General features: G+C 36.8%; 4 protein-coding genes across 5 annotated transcripts; 1 reads left to right on the top strand and 3 right to left on the bottom strand.

The window, feature by feature from the left end:
• Nucleotides 1-3,491: 3,491 nt before the first annotated feature.
• Nucleotides 3,492-6,643, top strand: LOC125196628 (zinc ion binding protein). 2 transcript variants are annotated; one of them, XM_048095222.2, is made up of 4 exons: nt 3,492-3,632; nt 4,708-4,958; nt 5,116-6,033; nt 6,120-6,643. In XM_048095222.2, the coding sequence occupies exons 2-4, from the start codon at nt 4,789-4,791 to the stop codon at nt 6,220-6,222; spliced, it is 1,191 nt and encodes a 396-aa protein (XP_047951179.1). In that variant the 5' UTR covers nt 3,492-3,632; nt 4,708-4,788; the 3' UTR covers nt 6,223-6,643. The 2 variants fall into 2 exon arrangements, with proteins under 2 accessions (XP_047951179.1, XP_047951180.1); XM_048095223.2 differs by having other exon boundaries at nt 3,496-3,632; nt 4,669-4,958.
• A 512-nt stretch (nt 6,644-7,155) lies between these two features.
• On the bottom strand, nt 7,156-11,366 carry LOC125196626 (eukaryotic translation initiation factor 3 subunit B-like). The gene is made up of 11 exons (XM_048095218.2): nt 11,156-11,366; nt 10,635-10,872; nt 9,913-10,059; nt 9,673-9,801; nt 9,408-9,536; nt 9,251-9,334; nt 9,029-9,153; nt 8,709-8,907; nt 8,096-8,628; nt 7,826-7,934; nt 7,156-7,649 (listed from the first exon to the last, which is right to left on the bottom strand). The coding sequence occupies exons 1-11, from the start codon at nt 11,275-11,277 to the stop codon at nt 7,317-7,319; spliced, it is 2,148 nt and encodes a 715-aa protein (XP_047951175.1). The 5' UTR covers nt 11,278-11,366; the 3' UTR covers nt 7,156-7,316.
• A 904-nt stretch (nt 11,367-12,270) lies between these two features.
• Nucleotides 12,271-15,665, bottom strand: LOC125192322 (ribose-phosphate pyrophosphokinase 1-like). The gene is made up of 9 exons (XM_048089864.2): nt 15,439-15,665; nt 15,151-15,345; nt 14,731-14,979; nt 14,295-14,438; nt 13,960-14,127; nt 13,690-13,759; nt 13,170-13,251; nt 12,673-12,832; nt 12,271-12,575 (listed from the first exon to the last, which is right to left on the bottom strand). Exons 1-9 carry the CDS (start codon nt 15,511-15,513, stop codon nt 12,537-12,539), a joined length of 1,182 nt encoding a protein of 393 aa, XP_047945821.1. The 5' UTR covers nt 15,514-15,665; the 3' UTR covers nt 12,271-12,536.
• Nucleotides 15,666-17,664: 1,999 nt separating this feature from the next.
• On the bottom strand, nt 17,665-22,106 carry LOC125192850 (protoheme IX farnesyltransferase, mitochondrial-like). Its single transcript, XM_048090515.2, has 7 exons — nt 21,742-22,106; nt 21,305-21,434; nt 20,307-20,444; nt 20,057-20,190; nt 19,455-19,580; nt 18,734-18,837; nt 17,665-18,174 (listed from the first exon to the last, which is right to left on the bottom strand). The coding sequence occupies exons 1-7, from the start codon at nt 22,050-22,052 to the stop codon at nt 17,804-17,806; spliced, it is 1,314 nt and encodes a 437-aa protein (XP_047946472.1). The 5' UTR covers nt 22,053-22,106; the 3' UTR covers nt 17,665-17,803.
• Nucleotides 22,107-22,136: the final 30 nt, after the last annotated feature.

Here is a 22,136-nt window from a genome sequence, read left to right as displayed (position 1 = left end):
TCTAATTTCTAATGCTAAACGTAGTTAGCAGTAAAAGAAAAAGTGAGATTTACGCATACCCCTATAGCTTTTCGTTAATTGATCCTTCGATCCAACTAATTAATTAGCTTCTATATTAGGTATTGGACTTTGATTGCCGCGGCCTATTATTCCGCTGAAATATCTTTTCCGCTAACACTAATTCAAGATTAATTTTCATTCCAATGATTCCTAAGAATGAATTGCACAATGTGTGACTTCTCATAATATTTAAATTCAGAGGAATTTAGAACATCCACACCCCTTTAGTTATGGACTACTCCATATCCTTATTTTCCTTTTTTTTTTCAGTGATATCATAACTTCCACAACAAACATCCATTTAGTTATTTCTCTCACAATAATTTACTACATTATTCATTGACATCATTGTCTAAATTTCAAACCATTTATAAAACACGAAATCACTTCATTAAAACATGCAAATTAATAATATTAACTATATTAAATTATTAATACTTAATTCAAATTATAAAAAAAAGGAAGTAATATTAATATACTAATTCAAATAATAATAAATTTTAAAAAATGTGATTTTTCCTTCTCCCCTTAGCCGGAAATGGCGAAAACCAGACCCCGAAACCAACCCTGCCCCTGCCACCCCAGCTGTGACGCTGCGGCTCACCCCTCGTCCGCAATTATGGATGATCTTTATAGTTATTTCACTATTTGGAATTTAAAGATGCAACGATTAAGCAAACATGTGACAGGAGGTGTAATTATCAATTATGTCTGAATTGAACACTCGAAACTGTGTGACCCAAATTTAGGTGGAGCGCAGTCTAATAAATATTGGATTGGTACATACATTTATTTGTGGACTCAACTCACAGCTTTTGGAATTTATCTTATTCGATTTTGCCGTTACATTTTTGGAATTATACCCATAACCCATCTAGTGCCGTTGTCGTGTGTGTAGTTTTTATTTACTCTTTAAAAGTAGATTGTGATTGTGATGTTTACCATAGTTATTTATACACAAAAAAACCCTCTAAGCTGCAAATTTCGAATGATTTTTTTTATTCTTAATAAGAGAGAAAAATGAAATTTGTATATGCAAATTGTCAAAATAATTGAAAACTTATTTTTAGGAGGAGAGACCAGTCAACTTTGGATATCATAACTTAGTATTTGCATTAAAAAATAGTAACCTCATTTCATAGCATTCTCAATAAACATAGTATTTAGTTAAGACTGTCACGGACGCAGAAAATATTATTGGCAGGGGCTTCACTGTATATATATTTTCGTCTGATTTCTAGAAGTCTCATTTCACTTTTACTATTTTTAGCAAGTGAACCATATATTCCACTAACTCTATTTATTTATATTTTATTATAAAATTAGTAGTATGATCAATTCATTTTTTCTAACACTTTCAATTATAAAGTCAAACAATTTCTTAAAACTCGTGCCGATAAAAAATGGAACTTCTAATAACGAGGGAGGGAGTATATCACAAAAAAGTTTCATACAACAAGTTTAACACATTAAAGAAAATATACTAGGAGTACTACATAAAAATTAGTTCATCATACCAAAAGAATAAAATGTCTATGTTATGATTATATATTTATTTTGCTAAAACAATGACAATTAAATTTTATGTATTGGTGGCTATTGAACAAACAAAAAATCAATACACACATTTTTAATAAACAGTATATTATCAAGTAGTTAAATTTAGATGGATCGTGAAATTTGATTTATGCAATTTAACTATACTAGGTGTAAATATTAATTTTTGCTCTATTTATGCGATTTGAAGTGGAGATCTGACAGCTATAAATTACAGTGACTACGATAATGTATTACTCCCTTTGTCCCACAAAAAATTGTCACACTTTCCTTTTTAGTTTGTCCCACAAAAAATGTCACATTTTCTTTTTAAAAAAAATTTCTCTCTCACATGAATATAAAAATTATATTTTCTCTCTCCATTTAACACACAAAACAAAACCTCCTAAAATCTCATGCTGTTCCACAAGTGTAATATCTTTTGTGGAACGGAGGGAGTACTATTATACTTAATTTTTAGTAAAGAGGTCTTCTTCCCAAAGCTCTACGGCAGCCATTTTTGCATTCATTTTTCTTCTCTGCGAATTTCTGATTAATAAATTAAATCAGCCCCCTTATTAGAAATGGGCCACTCACCCCTTAAAAGGCCTCATAAGGGGAGGGTTATCCACACTTATATAGATTAGATTGGATCATCACCAAGTCGATGTGGGACAGAATTTAGAGAATTTAACACGCCCCCTCACGTGTGGGCCGAAAAGGACATCGATCTTCCATCACGTGGGTAAGCAATGCTAGAGATAAGAGAACCATCATCGATGTGGGCCGGAAAGGACATCGGTCTTCCACTCGTGAGGTAGATAAGAGATAAAGAGAAATCCATCATCGACTTGGGCCCGCTCTGATACCATATTAGAAATGGGCCACCCACCCCTTAAAAGGCCTCATAAGGAGGAGGGTTATCCACACTTATATAGATTAGATTGGATCATCACCAAGTCAATGTGGGACAGAATTTAGAGAATTTAACACCCCTCGTATCATTTAGCTTCCAACGATTTAGTGTTCAATCATGTTTGTTTTGGAAGGGCTAAGAACTGTTTTAAATAACATTCAACAAATTTAAAACTCGAAAAAATATGAAAAAAAATCTTGTTGGGAGGGGCTTAAGCCCCTGGTTCCCTCTTACTGCGTCCGCCATTGAGTTAAGAGATATCTTTAGTTCCACTTTATTAAGGTTGGACCTCCTAACTATTTGGAGTTGATCGATATAATTGAATGAGATTGCTTGCTTCTATGTTTATTATCATGGCTATGATATTATATGTATAGACTATAGAAAAGGGTAATTGCACCTAATACAGATACAATTTTCTATTTTAATGATATGGGAATCATCGTATCACTTTTATTTTCTAAATAAAAAGTGATCAATAATGATTTCTTAATCATCCATTCATGATTTGAATCTTCTACTAGATGTTTAAGATAAATATTTTATCAATTAAATTACATTTCATCGTCATTTGCTTCATTAAATACACAAATGTTTATAACTCGTAGTATATGTACTATGTGTTTAAAAATTGTAACATAATTAAGTCTTGAAATACTACTAGTATATTATCATCATTAAATAATGAAAATAACTTTAGTTTTTAAACCAGTTGAGAAATTTTCCCCAAAAATGGGAGGTTGGGGATTTCTGTATGCAAAAAGAAAGTTAGCATATTTTTAGAACACACTAAAATTGAGGGTATAAAATAACATTATCGTGAGTTAAAATCTATATGAGTTTTTATGAATGAATAAAATTATTGTTTCTCGTATTTTTGGTTTGATTGGAAATTAATTTGAATACGTGACACACCGTTCAGTACATAAAATGATAAGTAAAGGTTGTACTTTTCCTTTTGGAATGTTGACTTTTAAAATTTGAAGGACAAAAGCGGGTGCGACTTTATTGTTTCCCGCCAAGGTCGCTTTTCCCTCCACAAAATCCAGATCTGTAGCGCTCATCTTCCCGCCATTTCAACCCTAATCTGAAACGGCCGACACATAGTCGCCGGACTGAGGTAAATCTCTCTAAATTCGACCATCTATTGATTCGTTTAAATGTTCTGCTTAAAATCCCAGTTGTGTTATGCTTCTGTACGAACTGCTGATTTGTTCGAATTCAATTGGATTCGTGACATCGAGTCTGAATGCGTTGATTTTTCAGGGCAAGGTCTAGAAATCTAGTTTGAAGAGCCGAAAATTTTAGTATTAAAAAAATTGAACACAGCATTACAATCTATGTTTTTGTTGTTTGTCCTGTGCTCGCATTTGTTGTTTTGAATTTTTTTTTTTTTATTGAAACCACAGCAGTAATACACTAGTATTTATGTCATGATTGCTTGCATTAGATCTACTATGAGGAAATTGTTAAAATAGATCATAATTTGAGATATCCCATAATCTAATAGTAGTAGTTTTAAAAGGAAAAAATCATTTAAAATCAGCCTTGTAGCTGTAGAACTGTAGAACCATTCTTAAAACTTAAAAGGTTGTGAGCAGTTATTTTTCAATTTTGTCAAATCTCAGAAATTCTGGGTTACAGAGAGAGTAGGTCAAATAACTGAACAAGTCCTCAATGATGAAGCAAAGACCTAGGATTGCATAAACTGATAACAATAATGTCAAAAGGTACATAATAAATTCCAGTGCATGTCTGAATGTGTCCTGTGTTGTACATGGCTTATGCAAGTTTTCCTGCATATTTTAATATTCAATTACTAAGCCTCAACTATTTGATTTTAGTTCTGAAATTGAGTAGGGAACCTATGATCTGAGTAGTGGTTTACTGGATAAGAAGAGGTTTGCCAGAACTAACTGCCCATCAACCTGAATGAATATGACAAAATGAAAAATACAATGAAATTATGGAATAAAGGTGATAGCTGTTTTGATGGATTTGTGTTGCATTATTAGTGCCCACCTTTTCATGATATAGATGTCTAACCACATTAGTTTACTTTTAGTTTCTTGCCTTGACTGCATCTAAAAGTTCAGATCTGCTAGGAGCTCTGTTTTGGTAGTGTTTGCAAATGACCAAAATTTTCTGTGTGGTAGCTCTGGATCAGTTATCATTCATCAACCTGTTCCTTCCAGGTAGCTGTTGTGACTGAGAACGGGGGTGAAATCCTGTCCACAATTGGAACCTCAGTCTTGTTTAGGGAAGGCGACTGGTATATGGATAATTTACACCAGCAAACTGCATGCTCTGCCGGTGCAGAAGCAATTCTAAGCCTTCAACCCAGCTCTTCAATTTCTCTCACTTATCATTCTCTATTTGGCCCCCACAATGACCTTATGCTTCTTGAACTCGACGACAAGCTCCTCCCTGACATCCTGCATCAAAGGTGTGTGCACCAAATTTTCTTCCGACAAAAAAATCTACATATTATGATTAAGAGTTGTGATTCTTGCTATCATAGTATATGTTTATCAAGTCCTTACCTTAATATATATACTTTGTAATTTCTCTTCAACTTATGGTCTTGTTTATGAAATTTATAGAGTAACACTAAGAGGACAGCCAGATGAGGATGCAGTTCTTTGTACTTCGTCAAAGACATATGCTGTTAAATTTGTGGGCACATCAAATTCCATGCTTCTCATACCTCCCTCAGAGGATGTCTCCAGATCCCGTAATAACAAAGATGATGGCAGCTTGGCAGTTGCATCTGTCCTCAAAGTTGCTCCCGGTTGCATGGAACTTGTTGAGGTAGCACCAAAATTAGATGAACTAAAATTGCTCCTCTCTCAAAAACCTTACAGTTTTGGTGAAGCCTCAGAGATGGACATATCAGAGGAGAGGGAGGAGACAGGTTTGGGTCTATACAGGTGGGAGGATCTAGTAGAAAGGATTCAAGCAAGTGACGAGGAATTAAAGATGGGTCTGCAATCCATTTCAGCAGTAGAAATTGATGGATACTGGCGGATTTTGGATGACAGTTATATGCACGCAATCTTAAGCATGCTTTTGCACAATGTGATATTGAGTAATTGGTCTATCAATGCACTCGATGAGGATGAAGTTCTGGGCATGCTGGAAGCAGATGGATTTCCTAGAAATATTGCAAAGCATTGCTTGCAAGCCTATGGAAATAAGGTGGATGACGAGGGTGCTTGTGTAAGTCATCTTTGGATATTGGACGAGAGGCGTGTTTGCGTGTGCCTAGCAAGAGAAATCCTGAAAGGAGGGAAGATGAAACTTGAAATCTTTATGGAGAAGTGGATGCGGAAGCTTCCTGATGGGATGTGTGCTAGTTTTGAGATGTTGGAAGGTGAAATTCTAACAGAAAAGCTAGGAATTGAAACTTGGTTGTATCCTTTCAGTGTGTCTTCTCTCCCTTCGACTCCGGCAGAGCGGTTCGCCATACTATTTCAGCAGCGGCTCAAGTGGGAGTGGAAGGATCTGCAGCCATATGTTCGGTTAGACTCATTATCTATCTACATTTGCATTGCGTACTTGTTTGCTCTTTTCCCTCTTTCTGACTGTTGCTGCTTTTCATGTGCAGGGATCTAAAGGTGCCAGGCCTTACTTCAGAGGCTTTACTCCTCAAATATACTAGAAGAAGTCAGCCAACTGCTGAGGCAGAGCCTGTTTTCAGTGCTAGATAATACACCTTTTTACGGTTTTCAGTTCGAAAGTGGAGTCTAGGATTAAAAATTTTAGCAAGCAGACACTCATTTTCACTTGGTATGCTCTAACTCAGCCGTAAATTGAGTGGTGAAATAAAGACTTCACGTGGGTTTGATCCAAGTGAAATATGGAAACTTGGTTAGAAACTTAAGTGATGAAACAGTGAACATTTTGCCACTTCTTTCAACTAAAAATGTGGCCGACACACTCATTTACTCAACTCAACTGTGTGTTGATAAATCATGTATTGCAAGTAGTATCTTAAAACAGTGTCCCACAAATGCATTACTTCTAGTACTATTGTATTCACTTGTTGTCTGCCATGAGCTGTGGGCGAGTCAAGGATATGTCTAAATCTACTATCACATCTATTAATTATAAGTACATTTTACTTTTCCATTTTACCTGTTTTTGCGGTCGCAGTTTCTTAAATCCAAATATCTCTACCAAGATTAGTTAATCAAACCTTTTTCTAGGAAACCAACTTCTTACCTGATGAAATATAATATCACTACATGAAATAATAATCTAACTATGGCTATAAATAACTCTCTCGAAGATTCATAAAATAGGCCATTCAAAGCATTAGAGCATGTATAGATGAGTTGTATATCCATCTCCAACATATGTAATACCTTTATTTTGGCAATTTTGTAATATAAACCCCATTCCTTTGCCATTTGTTTCAAATCAATAATACCCTTCAAAATTAAAACCATTAAAAAGCATGTTAAATTGCAAAATCAGATTAGTTGCATTCAATTACTCTTGGAAAAAGATGTGGTAACAGAGAAGATTGCAAGGAGTTAATCATGGTTAGGGAAGGTACTAAAGAGTCATTAATGACGGCAAATTGTATTTTGCTAAGCACAACTGTAGATTTACCCATGTTTCTAGAGGCATGCACGAAATTAAAAAAATGTTTTTAAATCCAGATTAAAATACCTTGCTCAAAGCAAACTCTCTATGTCGAATTGGTACAAAAAAAATAAATTTATCAGTTAAACAGGCCGTACAAAATCTATGATTCTCTTTCACCATCTCAAGAGATGACGCAAAATCACTTCATCATTCAGTCAAAAGAGATAACTTCTTCAGAGACATCCAATAATTCCTCTACTTCCACCTCTTTCGCTTCGTACTCTTCTTCCTCATCACTCGCTTCTCCATCACGCAGCTTCTGTCTCTCCAATTTTTCTTCCTCATGCAATCGCTTCCATTCACTAATCCATCTAGCCCACTCTTCCTTCAGCGCCTTTCTCTTCTCACGGTCCTGCTCACTCAGCAACAGAGATACATCTTGATCCTCAGCCTCGTATTTCTTGCTGTATTTCTTCAAATTCTTGGCAATCTCTTCTTCCTTTTCAGCTGTCAAGAAAGATGGAGGCCTTGGGCGCCACAGAAACTGCAGTTTAAACCATTCGGCACAGTGAGTGAGAAAAATCCAACTAGGTGGCACAAACGTTTACTACTATCTCATTCACTCATTAGCTCTAACTTTCTCGTCCTCATCTGTTTAATTATTTTCAATAAAGCTAGTCATACCCAGAAGTGATTAATTTAGATGAAAGGAGAACTTACTTGAAAGAAATGATCCTTTAGGATTCGGTATAGCAGTTTTCCATTGAAGGACCACACATTAAACCCATTTTCCATCTCATGGACGGATGTGACTGCAGTCACACAATACCTATAAAAACCAGACAAACCTTAATACAAATGATGCGGCAAGTTGATGAGGAAACACCAACTCAATTACCTCATAATAGAATCATAACTAGAAGAAAATGGCAAATGAAATCTAACTACCATCATGCAAAAGATATATAGTACCATATACAAACTATTTACCTTCCAGTGGGATCCCACTCAACATCTGTTGCCATAAAATGCTCAGCTTGAGCCATGGTCTCAAGCTCATCGACATTATAAAACTCCAACTGTCCATTAAAACCTTTCAACCCAGCAAGAATAATAAAACGGCCACCTGGAGACCAGAAAAGGGCATTGGCCTGCTTGCCCTTGAGGGTTGTGAGCTTCGAAACCCGGCCAGTGTTAGTCCCACTACGCATTGAGTAAAAACTCACATCAGGCCTTGGATTATCACCATGAATGACTGCAAACCTGTGGCCTTTTGGCTCCCATGCAAAGGCAATAATCTTATCATTCTTATTCTCAAGCTCTAGAACCTCAATAGGTATGTCCCTTTCCTTGATCCTGAAAAGCTCAAAGCCAGTATATGTGCTTTTCTTTGTTTTTGTGTACCTATCAACTTTGACAGCAAGATATTCCCCATTACTTTGCCAGTATAATTTGCAATCACTGACACTGAAGAGATTCTTTTGCCTCAACTCTTGTTTGCTTGGGATTTGCACAAGACTCACCTGAAATCAGAGATATAAGTCAAGCAAACTGAAATCACAGGATATGAGTCAACAATTTCAGATAGTGGTTCTCAGCTCACCCTTGCAGGTTGATTTCCTCCGCCCAGCTCTGGCACAAAAAGGGCAAGAATGGGATCCGTAGGTGACCAGCTGAAGTCAATAACATTTTCTACCTTTATAGACTTCTTGTCAATTAGACCAAAGGTTTCAGTTTCATACACAGACACAGCATTCTTTCCTATTCTGGCAAAGTACTTGTCTTCTCGTCCGCCACCCCACCTGGTGGTATGGTAAGAAACAGCATATCAGACAGCGCCGAAACAAGACAGAGAAACCATTAGCTCTTTGTATTTGTGAAAACAGGGAAGTTATGGGAAGAAATATGTGTATAATAAATCACCTGAAAACAGGCCAAGACACACCACTGACACCTCCAGTTCCACCAATAGCAAATTCATCTGCGCTACCTTTGAAATCTCTCATCACTTTTCCACTTCTCACATCAAAAATGTTAATCACAACCCTCTGTCAAAATATAAGTAAAATTCATTCACAATCTCAGCTAACTAATATTGGACCATCAAAGTGGTAATTCATGAAATAATTCATAACAATACATTACATGTGTGTCACGGGGATTGCTAGGCTCCTGGCTGCTGTAAGTCACCAAAAATCTCTCACCAGGGGAAAAGTCGATCAGTTTTACCTGTATTCACACCATCAAAGCTAGAACCTATGATAGAAACAATGTGCTCATACATGTCAGATGCCAAAACTACCTGGGAATGTTGATAACGCATCAACCGGTTGAAAGTAGTAGCACCACCCCAAACTGCGGCGCCCTGCCTGTGTACTGTGGCTAAGTAAGTACCAAGTGGCGACCACTGAACAAAACTTTCTGTCCAGTACTGCAGTAAGCAAGCATTTCAATTAATACACTGAAGTTAACTTACAGATCTTTTGTAAACAATAAACAGTGTAGAGTACAAGAATGCTCATGCTAGGTGCAAGAGCAGGCAGATTAATACACTGAAGTTCACTTACAGATCTTTTGTAAACAAGTTCAGGTTTAGATTGCCTTGCATCATTCCATAAAACCTCGGTATCAGAGCCAGCACGGATCACAAACTGATCACGGGCTTTTTCATCCATAAGCCATTTTTGAAGATTCTCCTGCAAGAATTGATAAGACATCATAAAAAAGGACAAGATTCTCTTGCTCTGGGAACCATGAGTTCAACTACTTCATTCCCCAGAGAGTGAGTTTGAGTGCAAGAGACTAACCCCTGGAGTATATGGCTTGCTTTCTGGAGGAGCCCACTCCTCTGGGACCTTTAAAAACTTCTCAATTTCATCAAACATATTAACAGAAAATATGTGAGATCGATCCAGCTTGTACCCATGGGTCTTTTCCTTTGCAAGTTCCGCTTCCTACAAACCATATGCAAATCAGTTCCATGACTGAAAGTGATGACTTGATATAAGTATACATTAGCACCTCAAATACAGCTACTTTGCTCCTAATTCCTACACCAGTTATATATCTTCTGCAATTCATAGAAGTTTATAACTATAAAACTACGTAACTATTTCATTAACATAATGAGCAGGGAAATATAGCTCTTAGAGCACATTATGGAGAAGGGAAAAGGAGAACAAATTTCAACACAAGCTGGATCAAGTGATGTGACTAGGTAGATTGCAAAGAAAAATTTAATGAATCCCAGAAAACTTTATAGTTTATAATAAAAATCAACTCCTTGGCATCATCCAAAAAAGGATAAAATAGCAATTATAGCACCATATCATATAAATGTTAATAGGCTCTTTTCTACATTGTCATCGGCTCATCGCCAACAAGACATTTGCTCAGACCTCAGAGTGCATAATTGATGAATACAAGCCCTTTTTCTTTCTGCCTCTCTCGGAGCTGCTACGAATGGAAGTTATCCACTAATATAAAAGTACCAACAAAATTACAGTAAAAAAAAGAAGCAATGCACCACCTGAGGAGTGTTATACTCAATGAAGCAGTATCCCTGGGTTTTACCAGTGTCGGGATCAGTTGGCATCCAGAGACCATCCTCTTTGATAACACCAATCTGACTGTATATCTTCCGCACAACTCCTTCTAGCTTCTCAAACTTCTCTTTGGGCACCACCGGCAAATTGTCCACCACTATTATGTTACCGAAACCCTCTTCAAATTCAAAATCTTCCTCCTTCTTCAAATCATCATCATCACTTCAACAAAGAAAATCAATCAACAATATGTATATCTGATCGAGACCATTTCCTAATCCTAACACAACTCAAATCTACTCAACATTCGAGACACGAGACATGAGTCACTTTTGTTTTATAGGATAATAATAATGCTATAATGGAAAAACTGAATAAACATATCAAACCGCAATTTTGGGCAGAATCGACTTTGGAAAATATGTCACATGATAGAATGTTGGAAATCTCAGAAAATGGGTCTCCTTTTCAACAGAGACTTATCCTATATTCTCTGAATTCATACCTGATGATGCCGAAGGTTTCTCCGGCGGGGAGGCGGATGGAATCGAGATCGAGAGAGTCGAGGTCGACGTTGAGGCGGGCGGCTGTGGCCTGTATATCTTCCATCGACATCACGTCCGCCATGCTCGTGGCTGAGAGCTACCAGATATCTGTATAGACGCGTAGATTAGCCAGCGAGGAAGAAGATACGCAGATAATGTAGAGATGCAGACACGAAGATGAAAGAGCGCTTAGGGTTTTGCATTGTTTTATATTTTGGGCTTTTTTTCACTCTCAATGAATGGGCCGGCCTGTTCTTAGAACAACTTCGTCACCCTATTTTTAGAATGGGCTTCAGTATACATAATTAGTAGTATAATTTTACTCACGTTTCACCATTTCTTTTTTTTTTTTTTGTCAAAAACATTATCATTTCTCATTTTACTGCTTTATTCTTTTTCTCACTTAACCTTTAAACATCAATTCCATAATACTGTGCCCAAAAGAGATTGTGCAAATAGCTTTGGATGGATGTAGTAAATAATTGTAATCTATCGATTTCTCCACTTTTATAAAATTAAGGTTATTTTAGTTTTATAATAAAATGTTAGTGGCAATGACTAATGAGTAAGTGAAATTTGGAATCCATTCCTAAAAGTAGTTAAAAGTAAGTGTGACAATTACTAGTGGATGGAAAAAAAAGCCTAGTGACGGGTAATGATGGAGGGAGTGATAATTTTGCATTATAGCCTCGGCACCTCAAAGACATTAGGTAAACATCATGAACCCAATAAACAACATAATTAAGATCATCGAGTATATTAAAAGTAGTTATATATAGAAACATTATTCAGCTACAAAGGGTTTTATGAAATTAGATTCAAGTGACTTTCTATATCATACTCTATTTGTACGTGAAATGTTGTCTAATTTTGCCATTTTGGTACGTTCATGAAAAGTTGTCCACTTATAAAACTAATATATAAATAATGGACCCTCGTTCCACTAACTTTTTCAACTTTCTTTTCTTCACATTTCTTAAAACCTGCACCGATTCAAACTTGGACAATATTTCATGGACAAAGGAAGTAGTAGTAATAAACAAACTGAAACAATCAGTCCTAAGACACAGCAAAATTGACTAACCATTTCATACCATAATCTGGGAAGGCCCGAACATGGACAAAAGGGCTTGTTATATAAAAATCATATGAGAGCAAAATTCATTGATATAGAAATAGACCAAAACTCAACTGACATATACAAACACATTTAACATTGTACAATGGTAGTACTACACTTGTTGTAACACAACCATCTTGGGAATTTCAGCAAATGGGTCTCCTTTTCAAGCGTCGGAAAACTGCAATGGCAAGTTGAGTTTCTCACAAGCAGTAGGGATATCAGTCGATCCCCAAGCTCGAATAAGGTTCAAAACCTCCCTGAAATCATAAGAGCGAGTCAGAGTTTATATACTTACACAGTCCCATTTTCAAAATGCTGCAGATGAGACAATACTTAACAGAGAAGACTACTTACAGCACAATCATCATGCACACGCCATATTGTCTCGCCCAAAAGGTTTGCCACCGATAAGACTGTAAGCTGGGGGAAATAGTTTTGCTCTGCAACTGGAATGGTGTTTGTAATGATAACCTCTTGAAAGAGACCACTTGACAGTCTTTCTATGGCAGGAGGACTGCACAAGTATGCCAAAACTTTATTAAATGGCCGCATGGCTTTTCAAAGATCTTTGATTCCGAACAGAATAGAACATCATTTGGGTAAATGTGCAAAAGTGAAGGCTAGCTCACGGCCAAAATTGGTTAGGCAGCCTCATGGTTATCAAGTTAAACGAAGTAACTTCACAAAACCAAAGCTAGAATTTAGATGGAGTAGTTTATGCTATTGAATAAGCTACAGCTCCAAACATTAGAAACGAAGATCCTATTCAAAGTTAAAATACTACTCCTGCAGTGTTTTTAGCTACGAGAAAAACCAACAATGACAAACTGTCTAAAATATGGACCTGGTACCTGAAAACCGCATGAGTGGTGCAAGCATAAACCTCCCTAGCTCCTTCTTGATGTAATAGAGCAGCACCGTTTGCAATAGTTCCTGCATGGCATTTTGCATGAGAAAATTTTCAACATATCATAAATAAAGAGGATTGCATTGTTCCAATGGAATGCAAGATATAGACGCCAACTATCCATGCAATAAAAGACAGCTCAAAAAGTGCAATGGGATAAGATTCCAGCTACAGATTACTATCTGAAAGTAGAGGTTATCCAAAAAATCTGCCATGAAAAAAAAATGCTTATTTCAATTAACCAAGAAGAAATAATTTTGCCTAGTCAACAGTTATTCACCTACCAAGTTTTTAGTAACTTCATCTATCTTTCCATAAGGGCTGTTCATATTCAGTAAATATTCCTTTGAATAAACTTCTACAGGTTTAAGAGCTTCATAGACTAAGCAAACTATCTCAATGTGCTTTGTCAGTTGCTTATAATCAAAAGGGAATGAGGGAATGTAATTGAAATATATACTAACCAGCAGTATCAATCATGTCATCCACCATGACTGCAACTTTTCCTCGAACATCACCAATCAAATTCATCACCTGAATATTTGAACAAGTCAATGTTATGGTTTATCTATAAGCTTCTTTGAAAGGAAATGAGCAATCTGATAGATCGCGGCAACCATAGACATCTATTCTTTCCAACCTTCCCAAACAAATACGAAATAGTAATGTACTGAAGGGGCATTACTTAATTATATAAGATGCATTAACGAGTATACAGTGTTCAAGAAGTTCACCTCAGAGACATTATGGCCATGACGCCTTTTATCCACAATGGCCAAAGGAGCATCAGATAACTTTTTGGCAAAGGCTCGAGCTCTTGCAACCCCACCAACATCCGGTGAGACCACAACCAAATCATCAGAAGATATTGTCTTACTGGCAAGATAATCAAGTATGACTGGCTGCAAATAACAGGACTAAATTATATTACACTGGAATGATTAACCCAAAGATGCAACTAGTACCAAGAAGAACTCGGAGATAAACTCTCAAGCTATGCTATGATCAAATCTGAGTAGTCTTTCACAATTTTCTTTCATAATGTAGCAAATGTATGCAGTTTCTTTACCTGGCCATGCACATGATCTACTGGAATGTCAAAATATCCCATTGACTGTCCAGAATGGAGGTCACATGCTAAAACCCGATCAGCGCCTGCTTCAGTGATCAGATTTGCGACAAGTTTGGCTGCAATCGATTCCCGTCCTTGAGTCTGAAAAGGAAATGCACTTCATGACCTTAACGATTTGAACTAAAAAGTACAACTATTTCAGTAACATACAACATACTAACTAATAGTATAGCTTTGTGAAACACAGAACTGTATCAATACCATGAAAATTGGAGTTAAGTCTTCTAATTTAAGGCATTCATTTTCATGAGTAATATTATATAACAGATGATTAAGGCCAAGAATATTGCATCTAACAAAGGTGACCAACCGCCAACAATGTACAATCTCTGAAGTGAAAAGCACAAAAATGAGAAGTACATGAGAACCTTGCCTTTCGATCAGCTCGTGCATATCCAAAATAAGGGATAACCGCAGTAATATTTTTGGCTGATGCTCGACGGCAAGCATCAATCATTATCAAGAGCTCCATGAGATTTTCATTTGCTGGAGGGCATGTAGGTTGCACGAGATAAACATCACAGCCCCGGACACTCTCTTGTAACTGAACATAAATTTCCCCATCAGCAAACCGCTTGATCTTGATCTTACCAAGCTCCAGACCCATGTAACAAGCAATTTCCTGTATCAACAATTTTAGTAAACATTAAACGTATCATCACAATGAATTACAAAGGAAATCATGAAATCAAAACTTCTCCAGAAAATATTACTGCTACTATGAAGGTATACCAAATGCAATATAAAAAAAAAGATAGCACAACTCAAGGAAAAAGGGTAACCAAGCAGACACCTGAGACAGAGAAGGATTAGCGGTGCCAGAGAAAATGCGTAGACGCGTGTCGCTTTTCGGAACCGCGATTTTGTCGAGAAGCCGATTGGGGGCGGTAAAAAAGCTGGGAAGCGCCACCGCCGCCCGGCCGTTAGAATCCCCGCCAACAGCCTCATTTCCCTTGCACTTGAGTGACTCTGACAAGTTGTTACAGCGCTGCAAAGACAAGGCGACCGTTTTAGCTCAAAACAAAACAATCGAGCACATTTATTGAAAAACAAGCATGATTTTGCAGAGAGAGGGACTGACGATGAGGAATGAGGTTTTAGAAGTGAGCTGAGGCGATGTGAAGAGGTTGCTCCCGGGAAAGGCCATGGAAGCCATTTTCTCCGATGAAAATCTGGCCGGAGTACCTGTTCCGGTTTGTTGGCCACCGGAGCTAGGGTTTGAAGTTTAATGCTCTCTTTGACAACCGTGAACCGCCCTGTCCGTTTCCGTTAAGAATCAAATTACTCATTTCCCACTATTATAAAGGTCATATTTTGTGTTGTGGGGAATAAAATTTATTCAGTCCATCAATCTTGAATTGCTTTTAAAATTTTGATCCAGAAAATTAAATTTGATACTAGTACTATATTTGTGTGTTTTGCTTTAACTTGTTTATTTGGTACGTGTTTTGCTCGATTTTGACGATGACATAAAAAATTGATTGCTAACCCGTTTTTTAAGAACACAATGTTTTGAAATTAGGACCATAGTCAACCAATATAAAAAACAATACTCTCTTCGTTCATGATTTAAAGTCTCACTTTAACTCGATGCGAATTTTAAGAAATATAAAGAAAAATAGGTTGAAAAGGATAGTGGAATGTGGTCTTAATTTATGTATATTGGTTTTATAATAAAATGTGAGTGTAACGAGTTGGTGTAAAATGAGATTTCATTTACCAAAAATAAAAAAATAAATATTGAAATTATTTTATAAACAGACCAAAATAGCAAATTATAATATTTCATAGATGGGAGGGTGAAATGGCACAGGTGATCCTAATTAGTGTAGTTCACACTAATCCAAATATTGGACGACATAGAGTTCTACAAGTGTTTTCTCCTCTCATGAGCGACGGAAGTCACGTTTGATTAAGGTTTAGATGAAGATTCCAAACAACTCTAGGTAGAATAAGGGTTGCAGTAATAATTTGAGGGAAATGAGAAAATGGAGTGCAGGGATTTGAGTATTTGACAATTAGGACTCGATTTACATATCTTCAATTCAAAACTAACTTTTGGTGTTTTACATTTTTTTTTATTAGGGCGGGATTAGTAAACTAATCGGGCCAAAAATGAGTTGACTATAAAAAAAATTCGTCACCATCAAAATCGGGCAAAAAACGGAACAAATCAAACAATCAAGGACACGAATGTCTAAGCTTAGACCACCTCCAATCATACACCAAATCCAATTTTTGGTGTAAAAATGTGCTCCAACCATACTACATACTCATACCCATTTTTGGGTTTTTTAATCAAACAACACCAAATTTGAAGTGAACACCAAAATTGAGTATCTACTGCAAAAAAAGTTTTAAATATTGCATAATAGTCCTTTATATTATTTGGAGGTTCATGAATCAGCCGGCCATAATTTGTGTATTGTAGTTCTTGATAGTTTGAATCAGCCGACACTCCTTGCAAATATTGAGTAGAGCTATGGATTTTGAGTAGAGATATGTTGGCGTGTGTCGTACTAGTGTCTAGAAAATCTGATCACACACGCACTCTCTATTTGATTTTGCAAATATTTTTCTATAAGAAAATTTAAAAAGAATCAGCAAGCTGACCATATTATAATAAATTATGTTTTTTTTAGCAATAATAACTAATAAATTTACAAATATATGAATGAATATTGCTAAAAAAAATCTTGTTATTATTGCTTACCGTATTAATAGATTAAAAGTTTCAATTATGTGTCAATAGTTTAGAAGTTGTTTAGCTGAGATTCATTTTTACTAAAGAGCTATGGATAGATGTCGCACAACTATAGAGCAAGTCTTTATTAAGAAAGCAAGTTAAACACAATGCATTAAAATAAAATAAAACACGAACAACAAATTATTATAATAAAATGAAAAACGTAATCTAATAATTTGGTAAATCAGAACCGGATCCTCCAATATTGTCGAAGTACGAAGAATATGCTCTAGTTGCATAGTCATTTGGTTCATCTTGAATATATAAAGTACATTTAATATATAAATATATTAATAAGAAAATTTTGTATACTTATTTAATTTACATAATTAAAAATATTGTGGGACTAATATGTAATTTAAAATAAATATGTAGGTATAATTGAAAAGATGTAAAAAGTATATAAATATGGAATATTCTTTTGGGTTTGAGTTTGGAGTAAATGATTGGAGTAAAAGTACTTTTTGGTGTGACCCATACTCAAAAATGGATTTGAGTTTGGTGTAAATGGTTGGAGATGGCCTTAGTGGTCTAGACCAAAATCATAAAAACAAGCACATGTTTAGGACCAAAAATGAACTTTAGTATTTATCGTCACCATCAAATGAAAAAAGTTCCGCAAATTTTGCAATACGTCGTACATGTGTAAAATTCCACAATCAACTTCTTCACAATTAATTCACTATACAGATATAACACCTTAGTTGCTGACGTATGGCGCTGGTAAGAATGGAAAAGGAGCGACAGAGGCATATGCTACCGGAGGTCGTGATGGTGCAGGTCTTCTGTTTATCCGAGGGGTGGAAGATCTGGTCCAGTCTCCTTCTAAGGAGGACGATGATGGCAGCTCAGCTAATTGATTTGAATTCTTCACGGTAGCAGACAGCTCGTTATCATAACACCGGTGTACTAGGAGCCCACCCATGAACACAGGAAGATAAAGGAGGCTGGCATGGAACATCCTTCTTGCATTTTTTGTTGTACGGTTGAACAAAAATAATCCTGCAGTGGAACTGATTGCAAGAGCGAGTAGTGTCGACTCCACACAGAACCACCCTGATGCGATACCCCCTGCAGTCAGCCATCATCCAGATTTACATTAATTTAGATTTTAGGTGGGTAAGTATAGAGAAGATGGAACATAATAAAGTCGATCATGACAAACTCAGGAAAGGTTGGGACAAGGAAATGGACAAAGATGTAATAAATTTAGGTAAATCAAAATATGGAAGTGTGTAATATCTAGGATCATGTATTTGCAATTTTTGCACATATGCAACGAAAACAGATGTATTGACAGGTTATTGAGGCTGGGTCTGATGGGTTGGAGACCAAATATTTCCAATTTCAAAGAAATTAAGTATAGCCACTGGTTTACAGAGGAAATAATCCTGATCAACTAAGCTGATAATAAAACTATGCAGTGGATAGAGGGTGAGTGAGGCTTAGTTAGGGTCCAACACTCAAAGCTCTCCCCTCCCCTCCACTCCACTTTTCATGTTTTTCTTTTTCAAATAGAGTTTGATAGTGATGTTGGGTTGAAGAGGAACCCTGTACAAGCAGGTGGATGTGGGCTACAAACACAAAGTATCACATCAGACTATAACCAAGTCAGTCAATAACAACTTACAGTCATAAGCCAGGTAACCCAGCGGAAGCATATAAAGACAGTTCCTCAGTGCAACCCAGGCTGTTCTGTAGCCAGAAGGATCAGCAAGTGAGAACATCTTGAACCTAACATGGAAAACAAGGACGGACTTAGAAGGAACAATCATTAGATAGAAATGCCCATAAGCAGAGATTCAGTTTATCATGAAGCATATCCCATTCTTAGATGTAATAGTACATCAACATATCATTACTCTTTGTAGTAGTACTAAACTAAGAACAATACCATGATTTTTCGTATCATATTATGATTTTGTAAATGGTCAATTATACTCAGGTCAAAAAAAGGAGCAATAAGGTCATCCAAAGAAAAACCCCGGATACATAATAAGTACTTCCTCCATCTCAAGTTCTCAACTAAGTTGAGTCAAAACTTTTGGGCACGGAGATTAAGAAATTGTGTTGAAAAGTAGGAGAGAGGAATAAAGTAGGAAAGATAAGAGAGTGTAAAGTAGGTGATGGAATAAAATAAGTGATTAGAAGTTTTGTTTTTTGTCAAAAAAGGAAATGACTCAACTTAGTTGGGACATCCAAAAAGGAATACTCAACTTAGTTGGGACGGAGGGAGTAATATAATAATGAATTAGTGAAAGTTTATACTTAGGCTCTGTTGTTACTGTTACATCAAACATCATCGATAACTTGTTCATTGTATAAAGCCAGTGACACTCAGGACCACATACCCTCCATCGGCATAATCCTTGCGACATAAGTATGCAAGGGCCATGAAATGAGGTAGTTGCCAAAAATATAGAGCAGCAGGAAGCATCATTGAATTCAGTGAGATCTGGCCAGAAGCTGCAGCCCATCTGAGACAGAAAAAATAAGTATCAGCCAATCTACTATACTATCTAATAATTTCCATAGAAAGTTTCGTCAACGAGATAAAATGTGGTTTCAAGAGTTATAAAAATCATTATTGAAGGAACATTGTTTAACGAACTTTTGTTTATGGTGACTAATGTCTGAAAAACTAATCTTTACTGACTACAGATGTCATTTATCTTAGTGCCAGCGGTGTACAAAATTTACTACTAGTAGCTATCGGTTTTATTATTTTACTGATATAAAAGTATTAATTCTGTAGTACAAACCAAGCTGATTCATAGTTCATGGGAAAAAAGACAAGGATTGTTTGTAGATAGCAGGAAACAAAATCATTGCAATAAAAAATATAAAAAGGTAAGGCACAGATTGTTTTGAAAAATATAATCGCCACGCAATAAAATCTGTCATGCCATTAATCTGAAGTGCACCTAGGTGCCCTATGAAAGTGGAATCTTACCCAAGGAGAGGTGGGATTGCACCAACTATAGCTCCAACCCAGGTGTTTACTGGATGAATTTGTTTTAGCGGAGTATATACAAATGCATAGAGGATAAGATTGGAAGCTGCAAGGCCTGCTGCCAGCATATTAGCCTGCAAAAACCTTGTTTCACATCATCAGTCTTCCACACCACTTATACTTGCATGAGAACAATGAACCAGAAAGCATTTTAATACACTTATTAAACAAGTTAGGAGACCATGATCACCTCGCAAGCAAGCAGAGCAGTGCCTGCTATACCCATAGAAGATGCCCACATAACCGCATGAGGTCTGGTAATACGCCCGGATGGTAGTGGTCTTAATCTGGTTCTATTCATCCTTGCATCATTTTTAACCTCAAACACCTGGGGGGCCAAAATAGAGCAATAAAATAAGTTTATTGCAAAGATGAAGTGAATGCCAGTGAGAAAAAGGCCACACATCTTTTGGTAATATGTTTCATTATAATGATTACTATAAATTTACTTGGGATGAGTCTAAGAGAAAATCGAGCATTCCGTGTTATCTATGACCTAATTTATGCAGGCATTAGATCTAATACTAATGAAAATAGTCGTACAATTTTATGAACATTGCTCTTCTACTTGTTATAGTAACATTTCATACTCTTATCCGTATTAGATATTATGTTCATACAGTAAACACAATTGCTACCAAATTCAATAGTACCTTAAATACTTGTATCTACCGTTTCTTTCACTATCAGTAGCGAGCTACGATGCCAAGACAAAGACTAAATCCATATTTACACGTTATATTAGTTAGAGACATACAAAAAGATTGAATTGCTCTCACACATCTATCGTGTGATTCACCCTGCCCCTAGGTTGTGGTTAAGCAATGCCATGGCATGAAGCACTTCGAGTGAGATCAGAACTGTCATATAAACTTGATGGTTGAGGGATGCATTTTAGAGACTAAAGACGGATTGCATATCGACAAATATAGATATTTCACAATAGATTCAGGCTCGCATTAAGTCACTATCCAATGTCCATTTCCTAATTTGAAGGTCTATTCATAGCTATCAAGATTGAACCTCCACAGTCCACATGGAGCATATATGGAAAAGCATCCCAATAACAATACCTCAAAGCATAAAACTTGGGGAATGAAATGTGTTTAAAAGATAATTAGTGTGTAATGCATCTCCATTCTATATCTATTAAAGCAAGCTTATAGTTAAACGAAAATGAGACCACACCTGGTTTAAGGAGTTAGCCGCAGCTGCAACCATCATGGTGCCTGCACATGTGCAGCAAAGGCCGATGTAGTCAATCGAACTACCGCTTCCAAGGATATATCCAGTACCAGAGGTGGCCACGACAAGCATGCTGAGTATAATCGTAGAAGAATGAGATTTATACAATTCAATCCGAAAATAGTAGCTATGAATTCATTCTCTTCCTCTTCTGTACACTAGAGAAGCCATTGCTCTTATATCATAAAAAACTACCGGAAGTTTCACAACATAGAAGAATTAGGTACTCAAAATCAGCTTTCCAAAATCATCCAGCAAACATATTGTTACTGCCCCTATCCAAACCCAATGCTGTACAATTCCATATGAACAAATAAACCACACAAACAAACAGGCGGATGAAAAGACATACGCGACGAAAATAAAACAAAATTGATCACCTTAATCGAGCTTTGGAGAGCTCCCAATAGCATCTGCTGTAGTGCCTAACCAAGTCAGCCAATTCCTTAGCCTTGCCCGCCGACGCGGATGCCACCAAACCAACGGCTGGAGGCGTGGCGATGCACCGAACATCGGGCCCGGATTGAGACCAAGTCACAGGATCCGCGGCTGACGTGGACTCAGGGGCGGCGGAATTGGATCGAGCGAGGGCCCCATGGCTGTGAGATGTGCGGAGGAAGAGAAACGGAGAAGGGTTGGAGTTTAGGCGAGCGAGGTTGGATGAGAGACTCAGTGAGTTTCTTCTCCACATTGGACCGCGAGTTTGATCCAACGCAATCGGAAAATGATTTGGTCACAGCGGAGAAGACAGATAACGGGCCCAAATCTCAACCCG

This window comes from Salvia hispanica, chromosome 4 (assembly GCF_029641045.1).
Source record: "Salvia hispanica isolate PSC_SH4W2 chromosome 4, Shi_PSC_v1, whole genome shotgun sequence".
NCBI classification, from domain to species: domain Eukaryota; kingdom Viridiplantae; phylum Streptophyta; class Magnoliopsida; order Lamiales; family Lamiaceae; genus Salvia; species Salvia hispanica.
Note: the sequence above shows the minus strand (reverse complement) of the source record. Positions and strands in the feature narration are given on the sequence as shown.

Bases quoted from the DNA above. Each gene is read 5' to 3' on its own strand.
- LOC125196628 (XM_048095222.2), top strand. From the start codon at position 4,789: ATGGATAATTTACACCAGCAAACTGCATGCTCTGCCGGTGCAGAAGCA. The intron at 4,959-5,115 runs GTGTGTGCACCA...TGAAATTTATAG, and splicing joins CCTGACATCCTGCATCAAAG to AGTAACACTAAGAGGACAGC. The intron at 6,034-6,119 runs GTTAGACTCATT...TTTCATGTGCAG, and splicing joins GATCTGCAGCCATATGTTCG to GGATCTAAAGGTGCCAGGCC.
- LOC125196626 (XM_048095218.2), bottom strand. From the start codon at position 11,277: ATGGCGGACGTGATGTCGATGGAAGATATACAGGCCACAGCCGCCCGC. The intron at 9,802-9,912 runs GTTAGTCTCTTG...CAATTCTTGCAG, and splicing joins GCAAGCCATATACTCCAGGG to GAGAATCTTCAAAAATGGCT. The intron at 9,537-9,672 runs GTAAGTGAACTT...TGCTTACTGCAG, and splicing joins AACTTGTTTACAAAAGATCT to TACTGGACAGAAAGTTTTGT.
- LOC125192322 (XM_048089864.2), bottom strand. From the start codon at position 15,513: ATGGCTTCCATGGCCTTTCCCGGGAGCAACCTCTTCACATCGCCTCAG. The intron at 15,346-15,438 runs GTCAGTCCCTCT...TTGTCTTTGCAG, and splicing joins CTAAAACCTCATTCCTCATC to CGCTGTAACAACTTGTCAGA. The intron at 12,833-13,169 runs GTACCAGGTCCA...ATACTTGTGCAG, and splicing joins ACCACTCATGCGGTTTTCAG to TCCTCCTGCCATAGAAAGAC.
- LOC125192850 (XM_048090515.2), bottom strand. From the start codon at position 22,052: ATGTGGAGAAGAAACTCACTGAGTCTCTCATCCAACCTCGCTCGCCTA. The intron at 20,445-21,304 runs GTGTGGTCTCAT...TTGGCCCCCCAG, and splicing joins CGGCTAACTCCTTAAACCAG to GTGTTTGAGGTTAAAAATGA. The intron at 19,581-20,056 runs GTAAGATTCCAC...TTTCTGTCTCAG, and splicing joins GCAATCCCACCTCTCCTTGG to ATGGGCTGCAGCTTCTGGCC.